At 40.7% G+C, this 23579-nt stretch overlaps 1 protein-coding gene across 1 annotated transcript in view; it reads left to right on the top strand.

The window, feature by feature from the left end:
• The first annotated feature begins 2069 nt into the window (after positions 1-2069).
• The window catches only part of LOC108678702 (putative fatty acyl-CoA reductase CG5065), a 38917-nt gene continuing 17407 nt past the window's right edge, over positions 2070-23579 (top strand). The window contains exons 1-2 of the mRNA XM_018167161.2: positions 2070-2089; positions 6776-6819. Coding sequence (XP_018022650.2) covers positions 2085-2089; positions 6776-6819 — 49 coding nt within the window. The 5' untranslated portion in view covers positions 2070-2084. The remainder of the gene's footprint in view (positions 2090-6775; positions 6820-23579) is intronic.

The raw sequence follows: 23579 nt of genomic DNA, 5'->3' as shown, positions 1-23579 counted from the left end.
TCAACAGTACTCTCAACGCAGGGATTTTCATTCAAGTAAACGAGTACGTCATCCTTTTCCATGGGATTAGACCCTGTGCGGGCACTGCATTCAGAGACTGTCTTGCATTGTTTACCTGCACAGCTCTTGAAGAACGCCTCCCCAATAAAGGGATCCATAGAGTTACGGTCCTGGTCACACTCGGCCAGTAAATCACATGATAACATTTGCAGGACATCACATGGGATCGTTACCATTGAACGGCTGGACGAGCCTTTCGTCTGAGGAAGTAAACCAGCCACTTCTCTTAGTACCGGCGACGCGAAAATGCTGTCCAAATCAGAGCTTTCGAGATGAGGCGATAATGCTTTAGACTTTTCCGTAGAATTGCATCCCAAAACTGTCGGTAACTTACCCTCATCTTCTTCTCTATTTTTCAAAATGGGTGTCGATGATGATGGAAGATCGGGAAAGCTTTGATTCAACATAATTGGCACCTTATTTTGGCATGTCGGTTCCCTGTTCTCATCATTCACGATCAAACTTTGAGTGCTCAGCTTATCGGTCCGTTTTACTAGGTCTATTGTCTTGATTTGCTGGCTGAGTTCGCTATCTTCTTGTCCAGGGTCTTTTCCAGTTAACTCCATAATTTCGTTTTTGGCGATGGCTGCTGATGAGAACGATGCAAATTTATCCTTAATCGCATCGTTTGTACGCAACAGGATTTTTTGACCTGATAAAGGGGCAGTTTTATGATTTTTAATAAAAGATTTCAGACGTGGGGTGGCTCTAGATGGTGGGCGAGGAGGCATTTTGCTCGAATGTTTGGGATATTCGTGTCCGTCAGTTGCACCAGTAGCCTGGGTAGTCGAAATGGCATAAAAACACCTCAGTTTGAAAGCCACTTTAAATATCGAGTGAAAGTAAATAAATCAATCAAGAGATTACGTTAGCTCAAAAGAAAAGAGTATTCGTTGCTAATTATTTAACATCCAATAGCAGCCACAACGCCGAAAAATTGAAACAAAAGGTATCGACTACCTGACGACTAGTTAGAACTATTAACTTCATTTAATTACCTATTATACAACAAATAATGCTACGTTTGCATTTTTTATATCAAATTAAGAAGTTTTATTTCCCGTCATCTACGTAAATGTTTATAATAATTGGAATACTCGCCTGAAAATTTTTGCAGACCCGTTCCAAGGATGGCGTCGATTCAACTGAGAAGTAGAGGGAAACATTTTCCAGTATATATATATATATAAATTTTCATGCAAATAAATTTGTTTGTCAAATAAAAAGTATATTAGAAGTAAACCATATTTGGTGCATTTTAAAATAATCCTAATGAACTTAAACTACCAATTATAAATGCCTTTTTGTGAATTTTCGTTATTTTAAAATCATGTATAATGAGAGGAGTCGACAAGAAAATTCGCTTAATAACACAATACCACTTAAGACGCAGAAAAATGGCAGTTTATAGGTAAATTCTTAAATAATATTTAATTGAAGCTAATGGCATTATAAATTTCCAAGTTCTCAAATAGAAATATTATGTATGTCATGCAACCAAGTTAGCCTACTACTACCATGAAACGTTATTCGATTTCGAGTGGATTCTTCTTTGAACATGCGTGCAGAAAAGCGTACTGCAGGTCAAAAGTGATTGATCGAGGGTTTCTGTTCAGTTATACGCAATGGAATGTAATTCAGCACATATTAGCAACGTTTTATTTAAGGCTTTCAGTGTTCGATTACATATCGTGATCTGCCCTCATTTCTGATTTCGACTTTTCAGTGTGGTGACCGGCCCTACCCAGCGGTGTGGGTGTCGTCTGCTCCCGCCGTCGCCAATTAAAGTAATTTATATTTTTCTAATACTACGTTGAATCCATGTCCAATATCACTGCACTCTAACGTTAAGGGAAAAGTTGTTGTGTGCATTGTATTCGTGTAATCGTTCATTTTGGTGTGTTGTCTAACTGAATTTAAGTAAATCGATATTTGCAAAGAAAACAAGTATAGCCAAATGAAATGGGGTAAGACAGAATCGCAGTCTTCAGTTCATGGGGTGAGAACTAAGAAAGGACCAGCCAATGGGGTGCGTACTAAATGCACTGTTATTAATTTGGCGAAAGAATCTGTCAGAGCAACTATTTCTAGTAATTTCAGTGTTTGTTTCAACCCTGTACTGCGAATAACGAATTCTTGGCAAAATTTCTAGAAAAACCTATGCAAAGAAAGTAGAAGGGTTAGAAAATAGTTAACACCTTGTTTGGTTTGGGTAATGAGCTCTGTCTAATTACATAGCCTAGCTAATATCTTTTACGAGGTCTATGGATGAACTGATGAAGGCAGGTAATCTCAAGTATGAGGCATACATGCAACTTTTTGTTATTTGTTAAAATATAACTGATACAAGTGTAAACTGTGACATGAACTTTTAATTTTTTTTGATGCTAGTAAATGTGCTTTTATGCAGCGTGTATGACCAATTTAAAGGTCATGACTCAGGATGCAGAGTTTGCAAGCTGCGTTGCCAAGATATAGATTTTCAGCCCAAAATGTTGCCAGCCATTTTCAAGATGCGTTGCTGAATAATTTTTAATAAGAAAATGCTGTTAATAACTTTGATAGTACCATAAAAAAAATGGGGTAACTTAGACCGGTCACCGGTGGGGTAACTTAGACCACTTTTCGTTTTTTTAACAAAAACCCCCACAACTCAAAAACTATTTGACATAGAAAAATTTGGGCAATGGGCATTAAAGGCCTAATACTGAGGCTAGGGCTACATAACACAATAGAAAGATTTAAAAAGTTTGCATATCTAATAGGTTAAAAAATTAAAAATGTGACCCACAAAAAAAAAAGCTATTATTTAAAGCCTGTCAGAGTTTCCCCCTCCAATTTTTTTATTTTTTTTTTTTTTGGTTAAATAACTCCAGGTTTTGATGTATTTTGCATGTTTCAATTCAAGTTTAATTTAGCTAGTAAAAAAATGGCATCATTTATAAAAAAAGTGGTCTAAGTTACCCCATTTTACGGTATATTCCTTACTTAGTACTCTCCACACACTGCAACACTTACACTCATTGCAACTGATTTCCGGACAAGCTTCACTGCATTCTGAAATCTGAATTCTGATCCATCCAACGTACCGGAAACCTTACTGTATGCGGTGAATATCTGAAATGCAATAATTTTAATTCAAATGTTCAGCAAGATCTTCTGAAGGCATAAATTTTGCTGCAGATGCATCACCAAAGATCTTGTGAAATAAGTTGTGATATTCGCCCACTTCCTGCACCCTGGGTCATGAGTCATGACTGGAGGTCAGCACGCACCCAATTCCATTTCATTCCTACCTGTTACCATCATTATAATATAATGTAGCAGTTTCAGAGTCTACTAGGCCATAGGCCTGTTGCCGATTCTTAACATTGCAATGTTCTTGGAAATAGATGAGGGGAGGCAGCATCTCATCCTGAAAATGCAGCCAAATACATTATCAACTTATTTGACTGGTAAAATGCAAAGTCATACATCACTTTCAATTGTTGATTTGTCAAATTAGCAGCAGAAAATAACATGACAATCCAGAATGTCATGGTAAAAATTCACAATCGGAGATTTGGTTTCATTGTTTTAATTTTATTATTCATCGATCGGTAATTTCTTTTAGTCTGGTTGCGACCGTAGCGTCTAAGGATTTACTCAGAGTATTCGCGTAAACAAGTTCTCGTATGAACTGGTCCACTTCATATTAAATTGGGAAATTCAAGTTCACATGTTACGTAAAAAAAATCTCTGGTACAGAAACGGGGCAATCCGAACACAAAAAAAATCAAAATCTATCAGTTCATGTCATTAAAATCTCCCTATTTACCAGAAACGCTGATCCGTTGCAGTTCCATTGAGTAGTACAACTGTCGTAAACGACCGTACTTTATGCGCACGTTTGTGGCTATATATCCAGCGGCCGTTTGCAGCCGTATAGCCGCGCATCATCGCTGCCCGCGGTCGTTCTTTCTCTATAGCCGTAGCGTCTCGCTGATATTGATGTCTCACGGTCAGTCTGGCCGTAGATTGTTGTATAGCGACCGTACTTCTGGGGCCATACTTTCAAAACTCGCTAAATGAACGTAAGTAATTACGCTCCATTTTCTTCTCAATCATTGGTGGATTTGGCTTGAAAGGCCGTCAATGATTGGCTGATGAACCTACGATATCATAACTTTTTTTGAAAGTATAAGCCCTGAATAGTGGTGAAGTCTTCCTCGTCGATGATGTTACTCCAAGCTCACTGCCGTGGTTCTGCTATTGGTGATCGTGACCGTATCGCTACTGACGACAACTGAGCCTATCGTGTTGATGACCGTTCCGATGTATAATTGTTGCTCAGTGCTCGAAAATTTTTATCTTCTGATTGCCGGCGTTGTAATCGTTGGCCGTCTCTTGACCTCCAGCTTTGCCTGACGGCTAAGTCACAGTCGTAGCAACAAATGTTTACCGTACAAATAAACCAAGGAACGGTCGTTACTCGTAAATTTCTGACTATTATATCGGAGTCGTAGTGGTATGGAAGTCGCGAAGTTCCCCGAGTCCGTCATTATTGACCCAGCCGGCCGACGGCCGGGGCCGTCCCCTACGTCTGCGGAGATGGCTGCTGACCGTACTGGCGTGACGGTCACCACAGTAGAACCTTTTGGCATGAATTTTAGGGTCCTTATATAGGCAGATGATTTCAAGTGGTAAATAAATTAATAGATGATTAAGTTGAGAAATGGATTTAGACACATGAAAACTAATTCCGTCACAACTTGAATTGGACACACGCAAATCGTTCCAAGCTGTGTACAAAAATTAAAATTTGCTTAATTAAAAGCTTAATAGTTGTTAATTAAGAGCGTAATTAAGTAGTGTTCAATATTCATTAGTGTTCTAATTCAAAGCCATGTTGTATTCCAATACAGCTCACACAGTGAACTGAATTCAAACACGTGGATGACGGCATTACGTATCAGTAGAATTTGAAGCGTGGACGGAATACGCATCACCACGTGCTGAATATAGCCACACACAGTGACAGAATATAGGGATTTGGTAGGTTTGCATTCTAAAGGCTTTTAAATAAATATGGCAACATTTTGTGACGTTTCGTCCTTGCTGACGCGTAGTGCGGTGTTTTGAGAGTCACATAAAGCAAACAGAACTTGAGTAATGCATACGGTTATTTTTTTATAGTTTTTCATTTCTCGATGCGTCCTTAATGTGACGGAATATACCGCGTTTACCCTACTAGGCTGTAGGCCTGTTGCCGATTCTTAACATTGCAATGTTCTTGGAAATAGATGAGGGGAGGCAGCATCTCATCCTGAAAATGCAGCCAAATACATTATTGATTTATTTGACTGGTAAAATGCAAAGTCATACATCACTTTCAATTGTTGATTTGTCAAATTAGCAGCAGAAAATAACATGACAATCCAGAAACTGCCACCCCACTGTACAGATATCATTTAACTCTCAGACATGGCATGCTTTCTTCCTTTGAAATTTTATCATGTCAAAAAATAGTTGGACTTCACAAGTTCACAGAATTCAGTGGTGGTCATGAGCCACGTGACTTAGCAAGGAGGGATTAGTCAATATGCTAACCTCTGTGTGTCACTGTGTTGATATGCCTTCCTTAAGAAAAAAATTTTGCAGGCTTTCATGCTGAAGGAATTTATCCTTTGAATGAGTACATATGACACATCATCATCCAGGCTAGGTATGATCAAATTAAAAATGTATCATGCTTGGGGAAAGTCTGAAGAAAAAGATAAGAATGGCCTTCAAATGCAGAAGCAATTGAGCTTTTGAAATATAAAAACATTGAAATATTTATTATTTGTGTTTTCTTAGAAACATTAATACCTGGATATTTTATATAGGAGAGACCATAATTGTTCTGAGATACAGACCATCAAAATCAAAAACTTTTTTTACTATTGACTCCTTCATGTGATACTTGCATTTGCTTCTATCTTCTGTATGTGCACGCAAACAAATGTGTGGCAAATTCTTGCAGTTATTTCATTGTAAGCAATTATTCCCTTCTTTATTTATAATTTAATTTAAAACATTCATACTCAAATTTTCAATTTGTTTCCTTTGATAATTAATTTAAAATTTGATTAAATTCTAAACTTCCATTCCAATTACTGGTTCAAATCCAAGGTCTTGATAAATCTATATAATTGATTCTGGTTAGTTTTCCCAATTGACCTTTTCAATCCTCATAAATTTTTTAACCCCTTGAGTTATGTCATCAACCACCAAGAGACTAAGTCTAAGTGATATAGAATACAAAAACAGCACTAAATCACCATTGACAAATTAAGCCTTTGCCCTGTGGTGTAAATTTGTCACGTGTTAGGAGTCGCGAGGAACAGGACTAAGATTTTTCATTGATCAGGAGTCTATTTTCATCCACCTGCATTCTATATTTATATTTTGTTCTTAAAAAGATAAGTTAGGAATGCAGGTATAACTTAGGACTGTAAAATAAATAGCCTAGTTTGTATGTGGAGCCAAGACTGAGTAGCTGGTCTTGATTTGTATCATGCTTTCTTGGTTTGAAATAACTTGTGGTGATTACTGCATGTCTGATACGCGTAATAATAATACACAATGAAAGTGCATTATTTCTGATAAGATGAGATGTTTGTTCAATAAATATATGATGTTATTGCTTGACTATTCTGTATTTACTTTATTGATCCACATTTTGTTGTTACAGGGATGCTGATAGCATCAACCTGCTGCCAATGATTGCTCCAGGTGGTGAGTGTTTACTTTCATTTTGCTTTTGAATATATCTTTCCTTATCACCAGTCACAATTATCATTGACTTATAAATTCTATTGCTGTATTAAGTATTATATCTATGAAAATAGAGTATACCCCAAGTTAAAGCTGTTGATGATACTTGCATTTACTTGTACTTCTATCTCCTGTATGTGCACGCAAACAAATAGGTGGCAAATTCTTGCAGTTATTTCATTGTAAGCATGCTTGGGGAGAGCATGCATGGAATGCCTGGAAAGTTGGTTGCCATATATTTTTACTTCTGAGAAGTTACTGATGAATTTTTTTTATTATTTTTCATGCTCAAAGTTGTATTCAATTAAGCATTCTGAAACCATGCTGAAAATAGCAAAAGTTAAGGCAATGACCAGGTAAGATCATCCCTGTACGTATTCTAAAGCCTTGCTAGTGATCCCGAGAGTGGAAGAAGATTTAGGTGTGGGAGATGAAAAAAGATAACTTCTCTTTGTTGCTTGCTACTGAAGCAAAGGCCTTTGCTGAACTTGTGTTTTTTCCGAGGTGCTGTAATGTATTGTTTGCTGCGATTATGGCGTGTACGACGGTTGTCGACGCATAATATTGTTCGGAGCTGCAAAGCTGCGATTCCGCGAAACTTCACTGGGACCAACTTATCTCGCTTGTTGTGATGATATTCCTTCCTAAAAAAAGCGATGTGAGCTCAGCCGATGCTTGACGTTTTTTTCGCTGCTTGCGACGCTCGTGATGTATTTTTTTGTGCATAAAGTCCGATGTTCATGTTTTACATTTTTTGTTTTAGTTTGCCACGTAGTAACATTAATTTCATGCATCATTGCTGGTATTGCGGGTAATTTCGGATTAAATTTTAGAATTGTACATTGCAGTCCAGTCACGTATAAAAACCATTTGCCGAGTTGCGATATTCCATGTACGGTATTCGTTTTTGAGGTGCACCATCACGTATTTTAATTACGGTACTTGCCGAGTTGCGATATTCTACGTATTCGTTTTTTAGGTGTGCCTGCGCCGTTATGTTCATCCAGCATCCTATACAAGTGTTTGCTCATGCTTTATGTTCATCAGTATCGCTTGCATTCTCAACTTATCTAACGTCAAATCCAAATATTGTCGAATGGCGCCAATCACGTCATGTGTTTGTACAATCTTACACGGAAGCAAGTTGTCGTAAGATCTTGTACAGTCCTCTCATGGCTTCATCTCAATGTTTGATTTCTCGAAATAATTATGTTTGAAGCCCTTGAAGTCTGTTAATCTGCTCAATCATTATACTGGTAGCTCACTATTATGTTCGTGAATCACAATTAGAGTGTAACTGATAGTGTCATCACCAACGTGTGCACTCCATTTATGTCATCTGTGTGCCTGTTGCGGTACATATCGAGGCAATTAATGCTCAGTTTTCCAGCTTCACCAGCCTTATTTGAAAAGCCAATGTCCCGTTCCTCGCGATGTTGACGTACGTTCAAAAGCCTCCAACATCTCCCCAGTCGCTGGCAAGACTCATTTCTGCGATGTTGTAACGTTCGAAAGCCTCCAACATCTCCACAGTCTCTGGCAGGTCTCATGTCAGCGATGTTGTAACGTTCGAAAGCCTCCAACATCTCCCCAGTCTCTGGCAGGTCTCATGTCAGCGATGTTGTAACGTTCGAAGCCTCCAACATCTCCCCAGTCTCTGGCAGGTCTCATGTCAGCGATGTTGTAACGTTTTTTTTAACTCAGCCCAACACCCGTCCTGAGGTGAAATGCGAGTTTTTTTACCGTGCCGTGTTATGCAAACGGCCGTGTGCAAGGTGACCGCAGCCTCCGTAAGTATACGGTACTGCGCCACCGTGTTACGCTGTTTAGCCAGTTTTTTTTGCAAGGAATAACCAGAATTGGATTATATCAGTTGTGTCCACACTCGGCCGGGTATATTATTGGCAGTTTTGCGCTAGTAGTATTCCTATGCGTTTTATTCAGAAGGAAATGCGTTCGGTCTGCACACTGGTCAGCTTGCAATACTCATCAGCCATTTATGCTCAACATCCACCTCAGCCCAACATCCACCTCAGCCCAACATCCACCTCAGCCCAACATCCACAGCAGCCCAACATCCACAGCAGCCCAACATCCACAGCAGCCCAATATCCACCTCACCTCAACATCCACAGCAGCCCGGGAGAGCAGGCTAGCAGGCTGCGCTGTCTCTGCAGGCCGCCGTCGCGCTGACCTGCAGCACTTTTGCCTCGTATGTTGAACGCATTTTTCTCTCAGATTTAATTAAACTCTTGCGATGTACGGGAACATGACGCGTATTACATGTGTTTGATCATACGGCATACGGATATGGGCATGTGCGGCACGAGTATTCGGGCACAGCACATATGGCACATGTTATGAGGATTTGGTGCAGGGTACAAGACATCTTAATTTAATTGAGCGCATAACGGCCGGTGCTTTTTTATAATGAGACGCTCTAATGCATATTTGTTATAGGCCTTGCATAAAAAAATTTGTTAATAATGAGACGCTCGAATTCATATTTATTTAGTTACTTTGCATAAACAAATTTGTCTAAAAAATTATATAAACTTAAAATGTTAGGATACACATGGCCTAAACTCGTGCGTCATCCTCATGTGTCAACTGCGGTAATCTTAAAACTCGGAGATATTGATAAATTCAAGCGTATGTTGAACAACGTAGAATTTTGTTAGATATTCCATGTCACGTCAAAAAGGCGTGACGTTGTTCAAAACTGACTTGGAGGATCAAATCTTTGTTACAGGGTCACCGCTTTAAAGGCGGATGTTATTATTAGTTCTTATCTCCTGCTGTGCCTCGCTCTGGTGACTCGTCGCCGTCTGTTGATAACCGCGTCGATGTAATCGTTTATCCGACCCACGAGCAAGGGAGTATGTTTGGCACAACCCTGCAGCCACTGGTCGAAAAAAATTATTCCTCCGTCTTTAGTGAAACTTATCGGAATCTATTGAGTAGCTCGTACCTAACGTATGTACCTCATAATTCTAGTGCCACGTGCTTGACGTATCTATCCTTACAAATCTAGTGCCACGTACTTACGTATTTATGTGCACAAATTGAGCAGCACGTATCATGCAGGAGGCAGGCGGGCGTGTAACCGCTCTTTCAAAATAGGAGATCCCTGCGCTGCAACCGAGTACATAATTGAGGTACGTCATATTCGTCTAATGACGAATATGACAACTTTTACTCCAAATGAGAATTTTTTTGTGTGCAGTTGTGCACTCATTTATCGATCTTGACCTAATATTCTTCTCAGCTGCAGACTCGCTTATATAATCCTCTGATCTCATCCCAACGTCCTAATATATAGGTCATTTTTCTGTACTTATCCACTACAATAACTTTTAAATTGTTTAACGTTGTATGATTTCTGCGCTGCTCTCTTCTCGTGGTTGGTATTCAGAACTGAAGGCTATTTTTACGTGCATCTGAGTTCCGCCGTGGGCTCGATTTCGCTGGACATTCTTGCTTCATCTCGCCGAGATTCCTTACTTGTAAATATGACCCGGGCCCAGCCCGGAGTCCAGTCCAGGCTGTTCGGGTATTCGTCAAGTGAGCTTTTACTTGCCATGTTTGTGGTTTGTATTAAGCAACGTGCATCTCTTTAGTCAGGTTCAGGGGATTCTGAAAGATGTACCGAAACTTCGATCGTTATTGTTGGTAAAAAAAACTTATTTCTGCACGAAGATGCTGCGCACTCTTGTTGACACAATGACTTGTAATTTCTGCAAGAATATGCAGTGCATTCTAGGCATCGCAATGAACTGTAATTTCTGTTCGGAGATGCTGTGCATTTTTGGTAAAGCAATGAACTGTAATTTTCACCAGAAGATGTAATGGCTCTCATGATGAACCAATGAACTTTAGGATCTGCGGGAAGATGCAGAGCATTCTCGGTAATGCAATAAACTAATTCCTCATTCACGATGCCTGCTGCATTCAGCTGTCGACTAATTATTCTAATGCTGAATACAGCTCAGCTCGATGCTCATTTATGCCTGCGAGCTTCCCATCAATTTGCGGTGCTCCTACATTAGCGTTTTGTGATATGATGGATAATTCAGCTATAAAGCGGAACCCTGGTGTGACATGTCCTAATCACTTCATCAATTTCTCCTGAACTCGTTATGTCTGTGATTTATTCACAGATTCGAGATGACACATGCGCAAAACATTCATCTTTATGTTCCTTTTTAACCCGATCACTCAATTTGTGTGGAAATTTCATGCACGGGATATTGCTTATTTCCTTTGAGAATCGTTGGATGTCGTCGTTGTGCCCCTGCAACCTTGAAAGTGATGATCGGTTTTTGCTGCGTCTCGAGAGGCCGCGAGTGGATGCGGCCAAACAGTTCGAACCTCCGCCGATAGTTGAAGCTGATTTGCTGTTGTTATTGTGCTCATGTTCTGGTATCAAGTGTGACGCAAGCGTTATACTCGGCGAGTACGTTGAATTTTTGATTAGTGTTGCGAAAGAAGTTGTGCTGGATTTAGGTTTGTAAGCGGTTTAGGAGGAATTTTTAGTTAATGCTGTTTGTGCTCGAAAGATGCTCTCTGCCGAAATTTCAGAAAACTCGATTAGCTGCTTCCTTTTTCTCGTGCATGACTGAATTGTATTCGCTGGATCTCCTTATTTACCCAGGAGCAAATGCCCGGCCATTAACATGATAGTGGAATGTCGATAAAAATAAGGCTTTGAGCATCTCGAGATTACCAGTTTATGCCAAAGTATCAGAGGCATTTACTGGTAAATCGAGTGAATTTCAGCAATTTTTCCTCATGGTCAATGTTAGGTGTATAGAGTTATTTTTTTTTCGCATGGTCCGATTCGTTTTTACCGAATTGTCGGAGCTCAAGGTTAGAGCGGCATTCTCTTATAAGCGCGCGACGACAATCTCGACCGCTTACTATTGCACTGCGCGCCGTGAACGACAGGTCAACGTACGCCGCGTGCTCGCTTGTACTCCTGTGCTCTCCTCGTGTACTACTGCTTTCTTTCTGCTGCAAATAAATCTCTGGCTTCCAGATGCTTCTTTATCTAGAGGCCTGAAAGTCCGAGCATAGTTTTAGATGCAAATTACATTCTTTTTGTCGGTAGTTTGACACACGTGGTTGTTCCCTTCCATCACACTTGTGAATCATATCTAGTTGAAGTGTTGAAGACTGGAAGGTTTTTTGAAACTTTTTTTCTGGAAAAAGTGCTATTGTAGATTTGTCTGCAGACCGTACTAAACGACTTCTCTTGAGGTGCGTATCCATTGCTGAAGTTGGGTTAAGTTTTAGTAAGAAAAATTGAACAATTTAGCTTAAAAATTTCTCAGAAACGTTGCACTTATTATATAATTCAAAGAAGATGTTCTGTATTTGCAAGCGTGCATTCTTGTGGGTGGCATTATTGATAACGAATACGAAATAACTTTCGAGAGTGAAAATTTTCGGTGGATTTTCTAGCCTACTTGCATTACTTTTTCCAAAAAGCTATTCGTGCGGTTAGTCATACAGTCGTGGTTTGCGTGCTAGTTTAGTTCATGGAAAAATTTCACGATTGAGGATTTGGTTTCATTGTTATAATTTTATAAGTATTATTTATTGATCGGCAATTTCTTTAATTTAGTCAGGTTGCGACCGTAGCGTCTTACGCTTTACTCGGAGTGTTCGCGTATATAAGTTCTTGTATGAAATAGGTTGCGGCAAAAATCGTACAGAGAGAGGGTTGCAATGAAACACTGTTGTTTCATAATAAATTTGGAAATTCAAGTTCACATCCGAAGTAGGAAAATCTCTAGTATAGAGTATCCAAACAAAAAAATCAAAATCTATCAGTTTATGTCATTAAAACCTCCCTATTTACCAGAAACGATGATCCATTGCAGTTCCGTTGAGTAGAACCATCGTCGTAAACGACCGTACCTCACGCTCACGTTTGTGGCTATATTTCCAGCGGCTGTACCGCAGCCGTAGCCGCGCATCTTCGCTGCCCGCGGTCGTTCTTTCTCCGTAGCCGTCGTATCTCGCTGATATTGATGTCTCACGGTCAGTCTGGCCGTAGATTGTTTTGTAGCTACCTTACTTCTGAATAGTGGTGAAGTCTTCCTCGTCGATGAGGTTACTCCAAGCTCGATGCCGTGGTTCTGCTATTGGTGATCGTGACCATACCGCTAATGACGACAACTGAGACTATATAGTGTTGATGACCGTACCGATGATAATTGTTGCTCAGTGCTCGGAAATTTTTATCTTCTGATTGCTGGCGTTGTAATCGTTGGACGTCTCTTGACCTCCCGCGTTACCTGACGGCCAAGTCACAGTCGTAGCAACGAATGTTTATCGTACAAATAAGCGAAATTACGGTCGTTACTCGTAAATTTCTGACTATTATATCGCAGTCGTAGTGGTATGGAAGTCGCGAAGTTCCCCGAGTCCGTCATTATTGACCCAGCCGGCCGACGGCCGGGGCCGTCCCCTACGTCTGCGGAGATGGCTGCTGACCGTACTGGCGTGACGGTCACCACAGTAGAACCTTTTGGCATGAATTTTAGGGTCCTTGTATAGGCAGACGTCCCGCACAGTTAAGTCTACCCCTCGAAATGACGCCGAAATCCTCAATTGATGAAATTTCCCTGGCGATACGCTCGTCGACGTTCAATGTAAAACGGCCATTAAAAAAATGCGTTTCACATACTAGATCGCTTCAACCCACGTTCCTATTCTTTTCAACACCTGCACACAAGCTAAGTTCAATATTATAGGATGAAATAAAATCAGAATTACATTTACTTCATTCATGCTTAGTCAAAGCAATCAATGTATTCTGCCGTGCATGATTTCAGTGTGTTTTTCTTCGGAGTCTTTTATTGTGCTCTAGATTAACACGGCGTAATTGTTAATAAAGTCGAAGGTTTTCTTCATGGAACTTTACGCAATCGCTGTTGTCATCTTGCATCCGAGCGACTTTTGTTATGCGTTAAGTGCGCGTGTATGGCGCGAGATGTGATATTGCTGCATCAACTTGGCTGCTTGTTTTACGCTCGAAATTCCTACAGCGTAACATACTCATTGTGCACAGTGACAAATACTTATGAAAAGTGCTGAGTGTCTGTTAATTCAGCATTGTACTGTGTATGGCGTTGCGCTAATGCTGTTGCTTGTTGTGTTGCGGCAATTTTTGTGCTGTGTTATATAAGGTCCAAATCTCTTGTGTATCGTTAAGTACTGAACTATTGTGCTTTATTTTGTGTTGCGGTAATCCTCTGCTGTTTGTTGATATTTGCGGCAATCACGGTACTGTGCTACAGGTTGCGTGAAAATTCCACCGCGAATCGCTAGTTGCGTCTATTAGTGTTTTGTGTCCCAATAATAGTTGTATGGTATATTGATGTTTCGCCGCTCTTTTAAACGCGATTGAGGCCTCGGCCCTATAGCCACTGAGAGTACGATGTGAATGACAATAATCAACAAGCAGGTTGAATCGTCTCAAGGTAATTAATTAATTGTGAGACAGAAATGGACTTCGTATCCCGGATCAGCGTCTGCTCACGTGGTCAGAGCGAAGAACTCGTCAAGGCAGGCAGTGCCTGATAACATTGTTGCCACGCACCAAGTTTTTAGTTAATGCTCTGGCATTTTTTATCATTTTTATCTATTATTTTTTTATCATTGAACCATGGCGGATATGCCATCGCTTCAAGGTTCAATTCGTCGATTTGTGAATTCACTCATTATTCATGATTGACTCCCGTTAAGTTGATGTTCTTAATGATGGCATTTATGGGTGTTTCTCGAGGGTTTTGTCTTATGATTCATTGTGATGGCAAATGGAGGTGCATGTTGCACAAGTTACACGGATATACCATGAAGAGTAAGACATTGAATGTAACTACAGGCTGAACCGAGTCCACAGCACACCCCATCTATTCCCCGGATACTAGGTAACCACATCTAAGCTCTCCTTATTCTGGTATAATTAGGTATATCTTGTTATTAGTTATTAGGATAATAACTCATATAAGTACAATAATTAGGATCAGAGGGCACGCATAATGTCTGTCGTCTATCAAATCCTCCTTAGCAATGGGTGCACTTCAGGATGTGGCTGAACGGCGCTTGGGTTCATGTATTAGAACACCAGCAGGTCACACTGATGAGATTGTCAAATTTAATTTTATTTTTCTTGTTATATTAATAGGAGAGGCATAATTGTGGTAGGCTGTGACAATTAAAAATTTTAAAATATTGATTTCTTAGCTTCTTCTGTTTGTGTCAGCACCAAACCTAACCTAAATATGCTTGACCTAGTTAGGAGTATCTAACTGTGTTATAGATACTGAACTATATTCCAGCTTATTTGTTATATAGGTAGTGAAAAGTGTCCTGCTAGGCACAGGTATTTTGTGGGCAGTTGTAGGTTGGGTGCAGAGCTATTACAGCTTGGTATTTACCACCCAACTTAATAGAGATTATTAGAACGAAATATTTCTTTCTGTATTGGTATGTACTGCCTATTGCAGATTTACAGAAAAATAATTTCTTCTAATGTTATTAAAGGTTTAGGGATGTACTGCTGGTTAAAGATTCATAACACTATTATCTGTGTTATTTACAGCTTAGTATTCACAGCTGGTCACAAGTTTTCAGAACTATAAATACTTGGCAGTGTCATCAACGGCTTGGTATTCAATTCACGAAAGCAGGGAGATGAGTGCAAGAAGAAACCAGGCTAGGAGGTTCTCAGAAGAAGGTGCTTTAGGAGGTCACCTTCGGTTTAAGTGGAGAGATGACGTGGTAAAAAGCATGCAGCTAAATTTCAAAACAGCCATTGATCCCAGTTGGCAAAGTATTTTTGTGCGGCGTCCAAAGATGCTTTTTTTTCAGTATGAAGCTTATTTGGTTTGCGATTCAGGCGTTTTCGTATTTTGATCCCAGTTGCCAGTCATGTTTGCAACAAACTGATGGTCAGCGGATTGTGACAAGCATAAATACATTAGATACTAATTTATGAGATGCTGCAGCTATTTGTCAATGAGCTTGTAGCCGAGAATGGAATAATTTTCCTGCAAAAATAATGAAGCTTCAGAGGTTGTAGCTTTGCTCAACTGGTTTCAAAGACATCACGGGCGGAGCGGCTGCCATCACGTTCAGGTTTTCTCAATGAACTGACACTGCGCGTGCATTTTAGTCGTGACGCGTGCTTGCGGCTGTGCATGTCAAGGCGCGACACAATGTCTTGAAAGACAACGCCAGGAGAAGCGTTTTTCGGCCTACAATTTTCTAATATAATATTTCTAGATGAACATATCTTGCCTTGCTCAGCGCTCTGTTGGCAACAACTCGTGTATTTCCAAGTTGTGCTTCATGCCCGCACGTAGTTTGGCTTGTGTTTGACAGTTTGGTTCGTTACTTCGTATTCGAAATGCCGAATAGATATTCTACCGTCGTTAACACTTGAGGAAAGTCGTTTTTTTTTATCCGGAGATATTTTCGAGAATAAATTTCGGCTAGTCCGGTCTTCACCGTGCGTAAAGGAACGGGCATTGCAACACATCGGTCTTGCTGGCATTGCAAGCGCCGAAATCTTGCTAACTCTAAATGTTCACTAACTTTTGCTTGTTTGCAGACCGGACGACTGAATATTTGGCCTGTGCCACAAATGTGCGTTCGCAAATGTTGATGCGTAAATATTTGTCTTTTCTCGACTCGGAGAAAACTGATTTTCTCGTCTGCGAGTGTCCGCTTCTTAGAGTGGACTTTCGTTTTCCGTGAACCCGACAATATTCGTTCCGCAATTGTGGCCCCTGAATAGCGTTTAATGCAGCGCCCTTGACATAGATGCTGAACTTCTAGAAATAGAAAGTTGTAGTAGTCTGCCTATGATAGTAGGGCTGGCCGCGTTCCGTCGAAACATGACGCGCACTCCGCCTCCTTGCAAGTAACTGCTTTATGAATCATTTTGACATAGTTTTATGCGAGTGTCATGTTATGAAGCTGCCTATCCAGCTCAAATTGTCATGGAATATTTCATTGATTCAGAATATAAATTGAACGATCACTGAACAAGCTTAACGATGGTGGCCAGTTGAGTTATGTCATGCCTATGGCTACCGAAGCCATTTCGCTAGAGATATTTCTCTCCTGACTCCGGAGAAACTTTAATTTGTCTTTTTACTTGAATGATTTGTTGTCTCTGTTTGAACTTGTTTAGAGAAACCCATTTTTGCTTTTCGATGGTCGCTTTTTGTCCAAATTACATGCGTAACTTCGCTTCTGCTCGGAGACGATGTCATTACCGTAAGAGTTCCACGAATTGACAGGGTCTCGGCAGTCGGGAGTTCAGAGCCCTCGTACAGGGACTCTCCTATTCCAATTCGGCTGCCATCGCTAAATACAAGTGACATTTGGCTTTAGTCCCTTGGAATATAAAACTTGATCTAAGTTCTATAATGACTTGTAGAACTAGCAGAACTAATGACTTGCAGAAATACGATTTAACCGTCAAAATTTATTGGTTCCTTCACCTTGTATGCAATAATGTAAGTTATCTTCCCTTACATCCTCAAATGCCTTTCCAGATCGCATTTAGCCTGTTCTTGCCTTGTTACTCAGTGTTGTTTTTATTCAGCGCCCTCGTTAGTTTAGGACGTTCAATGCGAATTCAAATGTATTCATGTTTTTGTTCAAGTTATTATCGAGTGTAGAGTGCGCTTAAAAAGCAGCGGCAGGTTAAATAAACCCAGTTCGTGGAAATTTGTTCTTGCACAGGACTTGGATCCAAGATTCGTTCTTGAAAGCGTCTGGTTTCCCCAATTTTTTTGAAGTTGCAAGGAGACGAGCTAAAAATAACAAATAACATGCGATTTTTTCTTGCAAATTAATACGTTCTTAATTAACAATATTGGTTTTTACGAGTTGAACTCGTGTCGATTTGACATGAGTGGAGTCTTGTAAGTTCTTTGACAGTTCTGACGCGCACGAAATAATACAGCCTTAAGAGTACATTCTGACCTTGTAGCTTCTCGTTTTTTGTCGTTAAGGCGAATAGGCGCTTGTTTTTGTTAAATTATAAAGTTTTTGCAGAAACAAAAACTGGTCGAAACTAAACTCATGACTCGCCCACTCGCTTCGATACGCGGTGACCTAATGCGGAGTTGCAGCTCCTCGTCAATTAGGTTTGAGTTCTAGCTTCCAACCAGTTTCTTAAGAATTACTTGCACGTGTCTCTTCCTCAGAAATTTCAATCTGGAATAAATTGATTCAATTTTAGCTATGATAATATGTGTTAGCACAGCCGAGCGAGATCGTTTCTATCAATTATTATCTTGAGATTTGTGCCTATCATGGGTATGTCTTTTCTGGTCGATACACAATACATAAGAGAATAATGCATACGGTATAAACTGAATGAAGCTTTGTTATTGTTGCTATTGTTATCTCCGCATTGCGGCTAAGAATAACGTTTATTATCCCAATCAATCGTCGGTTAAAAATGCCACGCAAAACTCTGTCACCGTGACGGACGTTCTCTGTAACAATGAAAGGTGCTTTGCAAGTGACTTGTAGATGTGCGACCTTTGTCGCTATAGCTGGCCCGAGCCGACCTTTATATTAGACAGTTTAACTAGCGGCTCCTGAGCGACCTTTACAATGGAACCTCACTTTTGTAAAGGCATTGAAGTGTGCGTGGTTCTCGGGCATTGGTTCAGGCACTTGATGCCGTGAGTCGGCGTTCAAGCCTTGCCCTTGATCGCATATAAGTAGTCGCTTACCGCCACCTAACCCACGTTGTTTATCTGTCGCCCTGGCCTGGGAGTGTACAGTCTTGTTTTTGGTGACCGCCGTTCTGCATGTTGTGAAAGTTTCTCTCTTGTGCAATATTTATGGGTAAAACCTCAGTGTAAAATTTCATAAGATTGCGACTCGATTTTTTTCAATAGAAGTTCGGATCAGTCATGGACATGAAGGAAACTAATTTTCCTTTCGATTCACTATTTTTCCTATTATTTTCCTTTCCGATTTACTGAAAGCGTTTGATCGTCAGTATCTTAAACTTCGTTAGGTATTGTCTTATGTACATAAATGAGCTAATTTTGTAGATTGAAACCGACACTCTTTATCAAGCTGTTCTCAAATCAACTCGTTGGCAATTCTTAATCCATTTAAGGAGCTTTTTATCAATCCTAATCGATTTCCGTCTCATATCAATGTAATATTTTCTTAGAACTGGATGAAAAGCGAGACGGGTGACCTTCTCATGGCTTATAATAATTTTGTCAACATTTATTTGTATTTGTAGACTTAGCTTTAAGATGTAGTGGGCGGGTTGAGGTTCGATGTCCAGCTCGGCTCGTGCGATGCTTCGCAGGCCAGCATCTGGACATGCCAGCCTGCTTGTGCAATTATGCATGCTCGGAATTCTCGTTGAATTCCCACGGAAATTCTGTATCTAACTCGCCGATGGAGTAAATTACTGAAGTTGCTAATTTAAAGTAAAACCTTGCTCGAGAATGAAGTTTGAGATTCCATTCAAAGCTAAGAATACTATCCTGTTGCTGAAGCCTGCTTGTTGCTGTTGCTGAAGCCTGCCTGTTGCTGTAGTTTAAGCCTGCTTTCAGAACTACTCTCCTTTTGTAATGGTTATGTGCAAGTTCTATTTATGCAAGATTCATGTTGGAATTAGTAGGACAATGGCGTACGCATCTTGTCACGACTTTGTCGGTTGGCTTGTAAGTATTGCGATGAATTTTATTGCGTGCAGATTCTGCTTTTGATAATTGGACTTGACGATCAATGAGCATCCCACTCCGCCTGGTGTTAATTATTGTGCCATTGTTCAGTTGTCCCAATGTTAGCACTAACCTAACCCTGCAGTTTGCACTCAAAGATCACCGGTGCGTGTTTAGTCCTAACGAGATGCATTGTTAATAAGAAAAAAATTGCATTTTTTTACGGTGCTTGGTGGGCCAGAAGATAAGGTCGTAACGACGCGCTGTGCGATGATCTTAACTTTTTTCGTTGTTTGCATCGTTGGATTTGCTCTTTACTTTCTCCTCATTGCAGGTGAGTATTACGTAATATATAACCTGAATTTCCTTCTCATGCATAAACCATTGATGAGCAAGTGAGTTTCTCTGCCTTGTGATGAATTAAACAAGTGATACGACCGCCTCACCTTGAGTTTACGTTTCGTCTCAGAGAGAGTAAGAATGATGCCGATGTCCCCGGAAACGCACTTCTTGCGCTGCGTCTGCGTGGTCAGGGGCTCATTTCTATTATGGAGTAAGTTATTGAATTTGTCTTGTTGCTAGGCCAGAGTATAGTTTTTATGCATTGTCCGCCCGCTGCACCTTAATTCTCATTAACTTGCGTGACCCTGATTAGAGTCCCTGACCCTTCTAAACTCGAACTTGGACAAGGCTTTGTTAGAAAACCGGACCCTGGACCCGGTTAAGGTTCTGAGGTTTGATTATTCAAAGCATTTTCTTCCCTCCCGAGGTTTTGGATGCTGCGACTCTTAATGAGAGAGTTTTTCCAAGGTTCCCATCTGGCTAATTTGCCAACGAATATAACGTTTTCTTTCGATTTTGTGGTGTTTTTTACGGTGAAAGTTATTCAATTTATTAATGTTTTTCGCTTTTTCGCGTAGAAAAATGAGTCAATACTTTCCCGGAAATTGTTGAACTCACGCGTCTTTTCTGTGCTCCCCTTCAGACAATGTAGGATTTTGTGCGATAAAGCGAGTTGCGTTAAGTGAATTCATACTTCCTTACTTCCATGTAAGTATTTGTAATGTTTCAATGGGGTGCCGCCATTGCATCGGCGGTGTTATGTTGTTATAGTGATGAATTTCGATGTCGCACTGCTGTGACTTGCTCACGCACTCGTAGTAGTAATAATAATAATAATCTCTGTTCACGTTTTTTTTAAATATCAGCCACTAATTTCCTGAAAATGTTTTATTATTTTTCGGTTGCTTCCTATAATTACCTTCGAAAGTAGCGCTTTTGATATCTTTTGACTAGTTGACAACTGCGCGGAAAGCGTTACCTGCACCGCGATAGGGACTCTGCTGCTTTTTTTCGGCAACTTTACGTTTCACTATGCCAGAGGGTTAGCTACTTCTTTACCACTTAGCTTTCTCTGTCGCGTACATCTGTCGGTACCTGTCTTGTGTTGATGTCCAGCTTGCGAGTGCCGACATTTTTATGACAGCCCAGCGTGGCGTAAGTTATTACCGTTATTACGTCTTTGTTGTGTGGTTTGCTTGCTAACGCAGTTTAGCGCGAGCACCGCCCCGGCTTGCCACTGCTACACGTGCGTTTTCTCACTCGCCGCGCGCATGCGCTGAATGCGTTATGCGAGAGAAAGTTACAAGAAGCATTTGTATGGACTGAAAGTTTTACTCGGTATTGTGCATCGTGTCTTGTCAATATATAATAGCGAGTGTCTTCTATGTGACCTCTCTCTTTTCCTAATGTGATAGCTCGTCAAATACGTCTCACGTCCATGACATCTTTTGTATTCTGGGTCTATGGCCAACGTAAAATCTGTACGAAATTTCTGAGGAAATGAAAGTATTTTTTTCTTAATGAAGGTCGGAACACAATGAATTTTGCAGTTGTTGATGGTAAACTGTAGTCTTTTATAAATAGTAGGCATTGTCTAAGAGTTGGTTCTTCATCCAGTAATTTTCTTAGTGCACCGCATATGAAAACAACGAATGTATCTCTAATTTATTTTGTTGTACTATCGTACAACATCGTTATTATCGTTATTGTTCACCCTACATCTCGATATTATTACTTATTTTCGCTTGCTCTAGTTTTCCTGGAAGTCAAGATGCTTCTGTATCTTCTTGTGCCAGATAGCATCTTCTGATGAAGAGCCAGTGGGGAGGAACGCATCGTTGCTGGCGCAATGAACAGCTTACCCGCTGCTGCTTATAGTTGAATGATTGGCAATGAGCTCTTCTGATCCGCAATGCAGTAAGATGGGCCGCTGCCCATCATTTTCAAGACCCCTAAATAGATATTTACCTGTGTTTTCTGTATCTTGTTTTTTCAGTTGTTGAAAAAATATTTGTTCGTTATGAGTAGTAATGGCAGTGATTTAGCGATCGAAATGTTCGATTTTTCCTTTTTTGACGTCTATACGATGTCAGAGAAGAGTCTGCATCTTAGACCTGAAGAGTAGTTATCTTTAACAGTGTCTCGAGTGGCTTCAAAGATACGACAAAAGTTAGTTGGGAGCTGGACGTCAACGGAGTTCCTTTCACATCCTGGAATCCTGAAGCTTTCATGTATAAGTTGGCGACGATGTAGCTTCAAGCTAATTTGAATACGATCTAGGTTTAATGTTAGTGAGTATTATGTCGACACTGACACTGACGATGAAATAACTCCACGAAACTGTCTCGGAACGTGCTGTCAGCGCGCACGCACAAGACGCGTGCTGGATAGCACGCACAACTATAGAACGTGTTTGCAACACGCACAGCCACCACGTGCTGTCACTGCCTTGTTATTGACAACGCTGTTGTGTTGTTGGCATCAACAAGTTGTGCAACGCAACTGCGCACGCGACACTTACGACCGCTGACAACGATCATGTAAGCTGTATTCGCGCAGCTGCGCATCTTGTTGTTGATGCTGCTGCGGTTTCTGATTTTCATGCTGCTGCTGTTAATAGTGGTTTCGCTGCTGCGGATATTGCTTTTGTTGTTGCTAATATTGTTTCCTGCTGTTTGACCTGCGTTTGCTGCTTCTCATTTTATTGTTGCTTGATATGCAGTTGGTGCTCTGATTCACTTTTGCTTTTTTTTTGAGTTGCAGTAATCGCTTTTGAAACGCACTGCTGCTGCTGCTGCTGCTACCGGTACTTCTGATAATTCTACCGCCAATAATAGTCGATTTGCTGTCTTGTAAATCAGCCTGCTACGCTACCCCCGCTCTCATATTTTTACAGAACATCTTGTGCAGTCAGAACATTTGTGGCTCTTTTTTGACTGCAGTGCATTATTCCGCTTCATTATATTATGATAACATTGTGTATTATAGCCCAGAGGGCACATCGATCAAGTCATAACGTCGTTATTGTACCATGATTTTCGTTCGTTATATAACCACGCAGTTTCAAGTCGCACCTTCGTTGCGTTCGCTAAATCCGCTCGGTCGAATGTTACGGGAATAATGCAACCGCGAACGCAACAGACTCTCCAGGGTCTTGCACGCGGCGCGTTTAGAAGTTGACTCCGTGACCTGTGAACGCCACTTGGATGTGGTCTTATTTTATGGGGATCCATTTTAGTAAAAGCCGTTGTTTCCGATATTACCACCGGCGTCTTCAAACTTGCGAGTCATTACCTGCACGTTTAAACTTGTGCATTATAACCTGCGCACCGTATTGTACACATGATAAACTGCACGCCCGAACATGAAAGTTACAACCAAGGACTCGCCAGTGAGTAGTGTGTAATGTACGTAACGACGCCAGCGATGACTCGACACTTCGGTGCGTGTTGTGCTGCGTGGTGTTAATTACAGCAGCTGTGCCCTGCACGGTGTTGCTGCGCGGTGTTGCAGATGTGGTGTTGCAGCAATGGTGCCTGCACAGTGTTGCAGCAGTGGTGCGCTGCGCGGTGTTGCATATGTGGTGTTGCAGCAGTAGTGCCCAGCGTGGTGTTGCAGAAGGCAGTGGTGCACAGCGCGATGTCGCAGCAC

This window comes from Hyalella azteca, unplaced genomic scaffold (genome assembly GCF_000764305.2).
Source record: "Hyalella azteca isolate HAZT.00-mixed unplaced genomic scaffold, Hazt_2.0.2 contig502, whole genome shotgun sequence".
Lineage (NCBI taxonomy): Eukaryota > Metazoa > Arthropoda > Malacostraca > Amphipoda > Hyalellidae > Hyalella > Hyalella azteca.
Note: the sequence above shows the minus strand (reverse complement) of the source record. Positions and strands in the feature narration are given on the sequence as shown.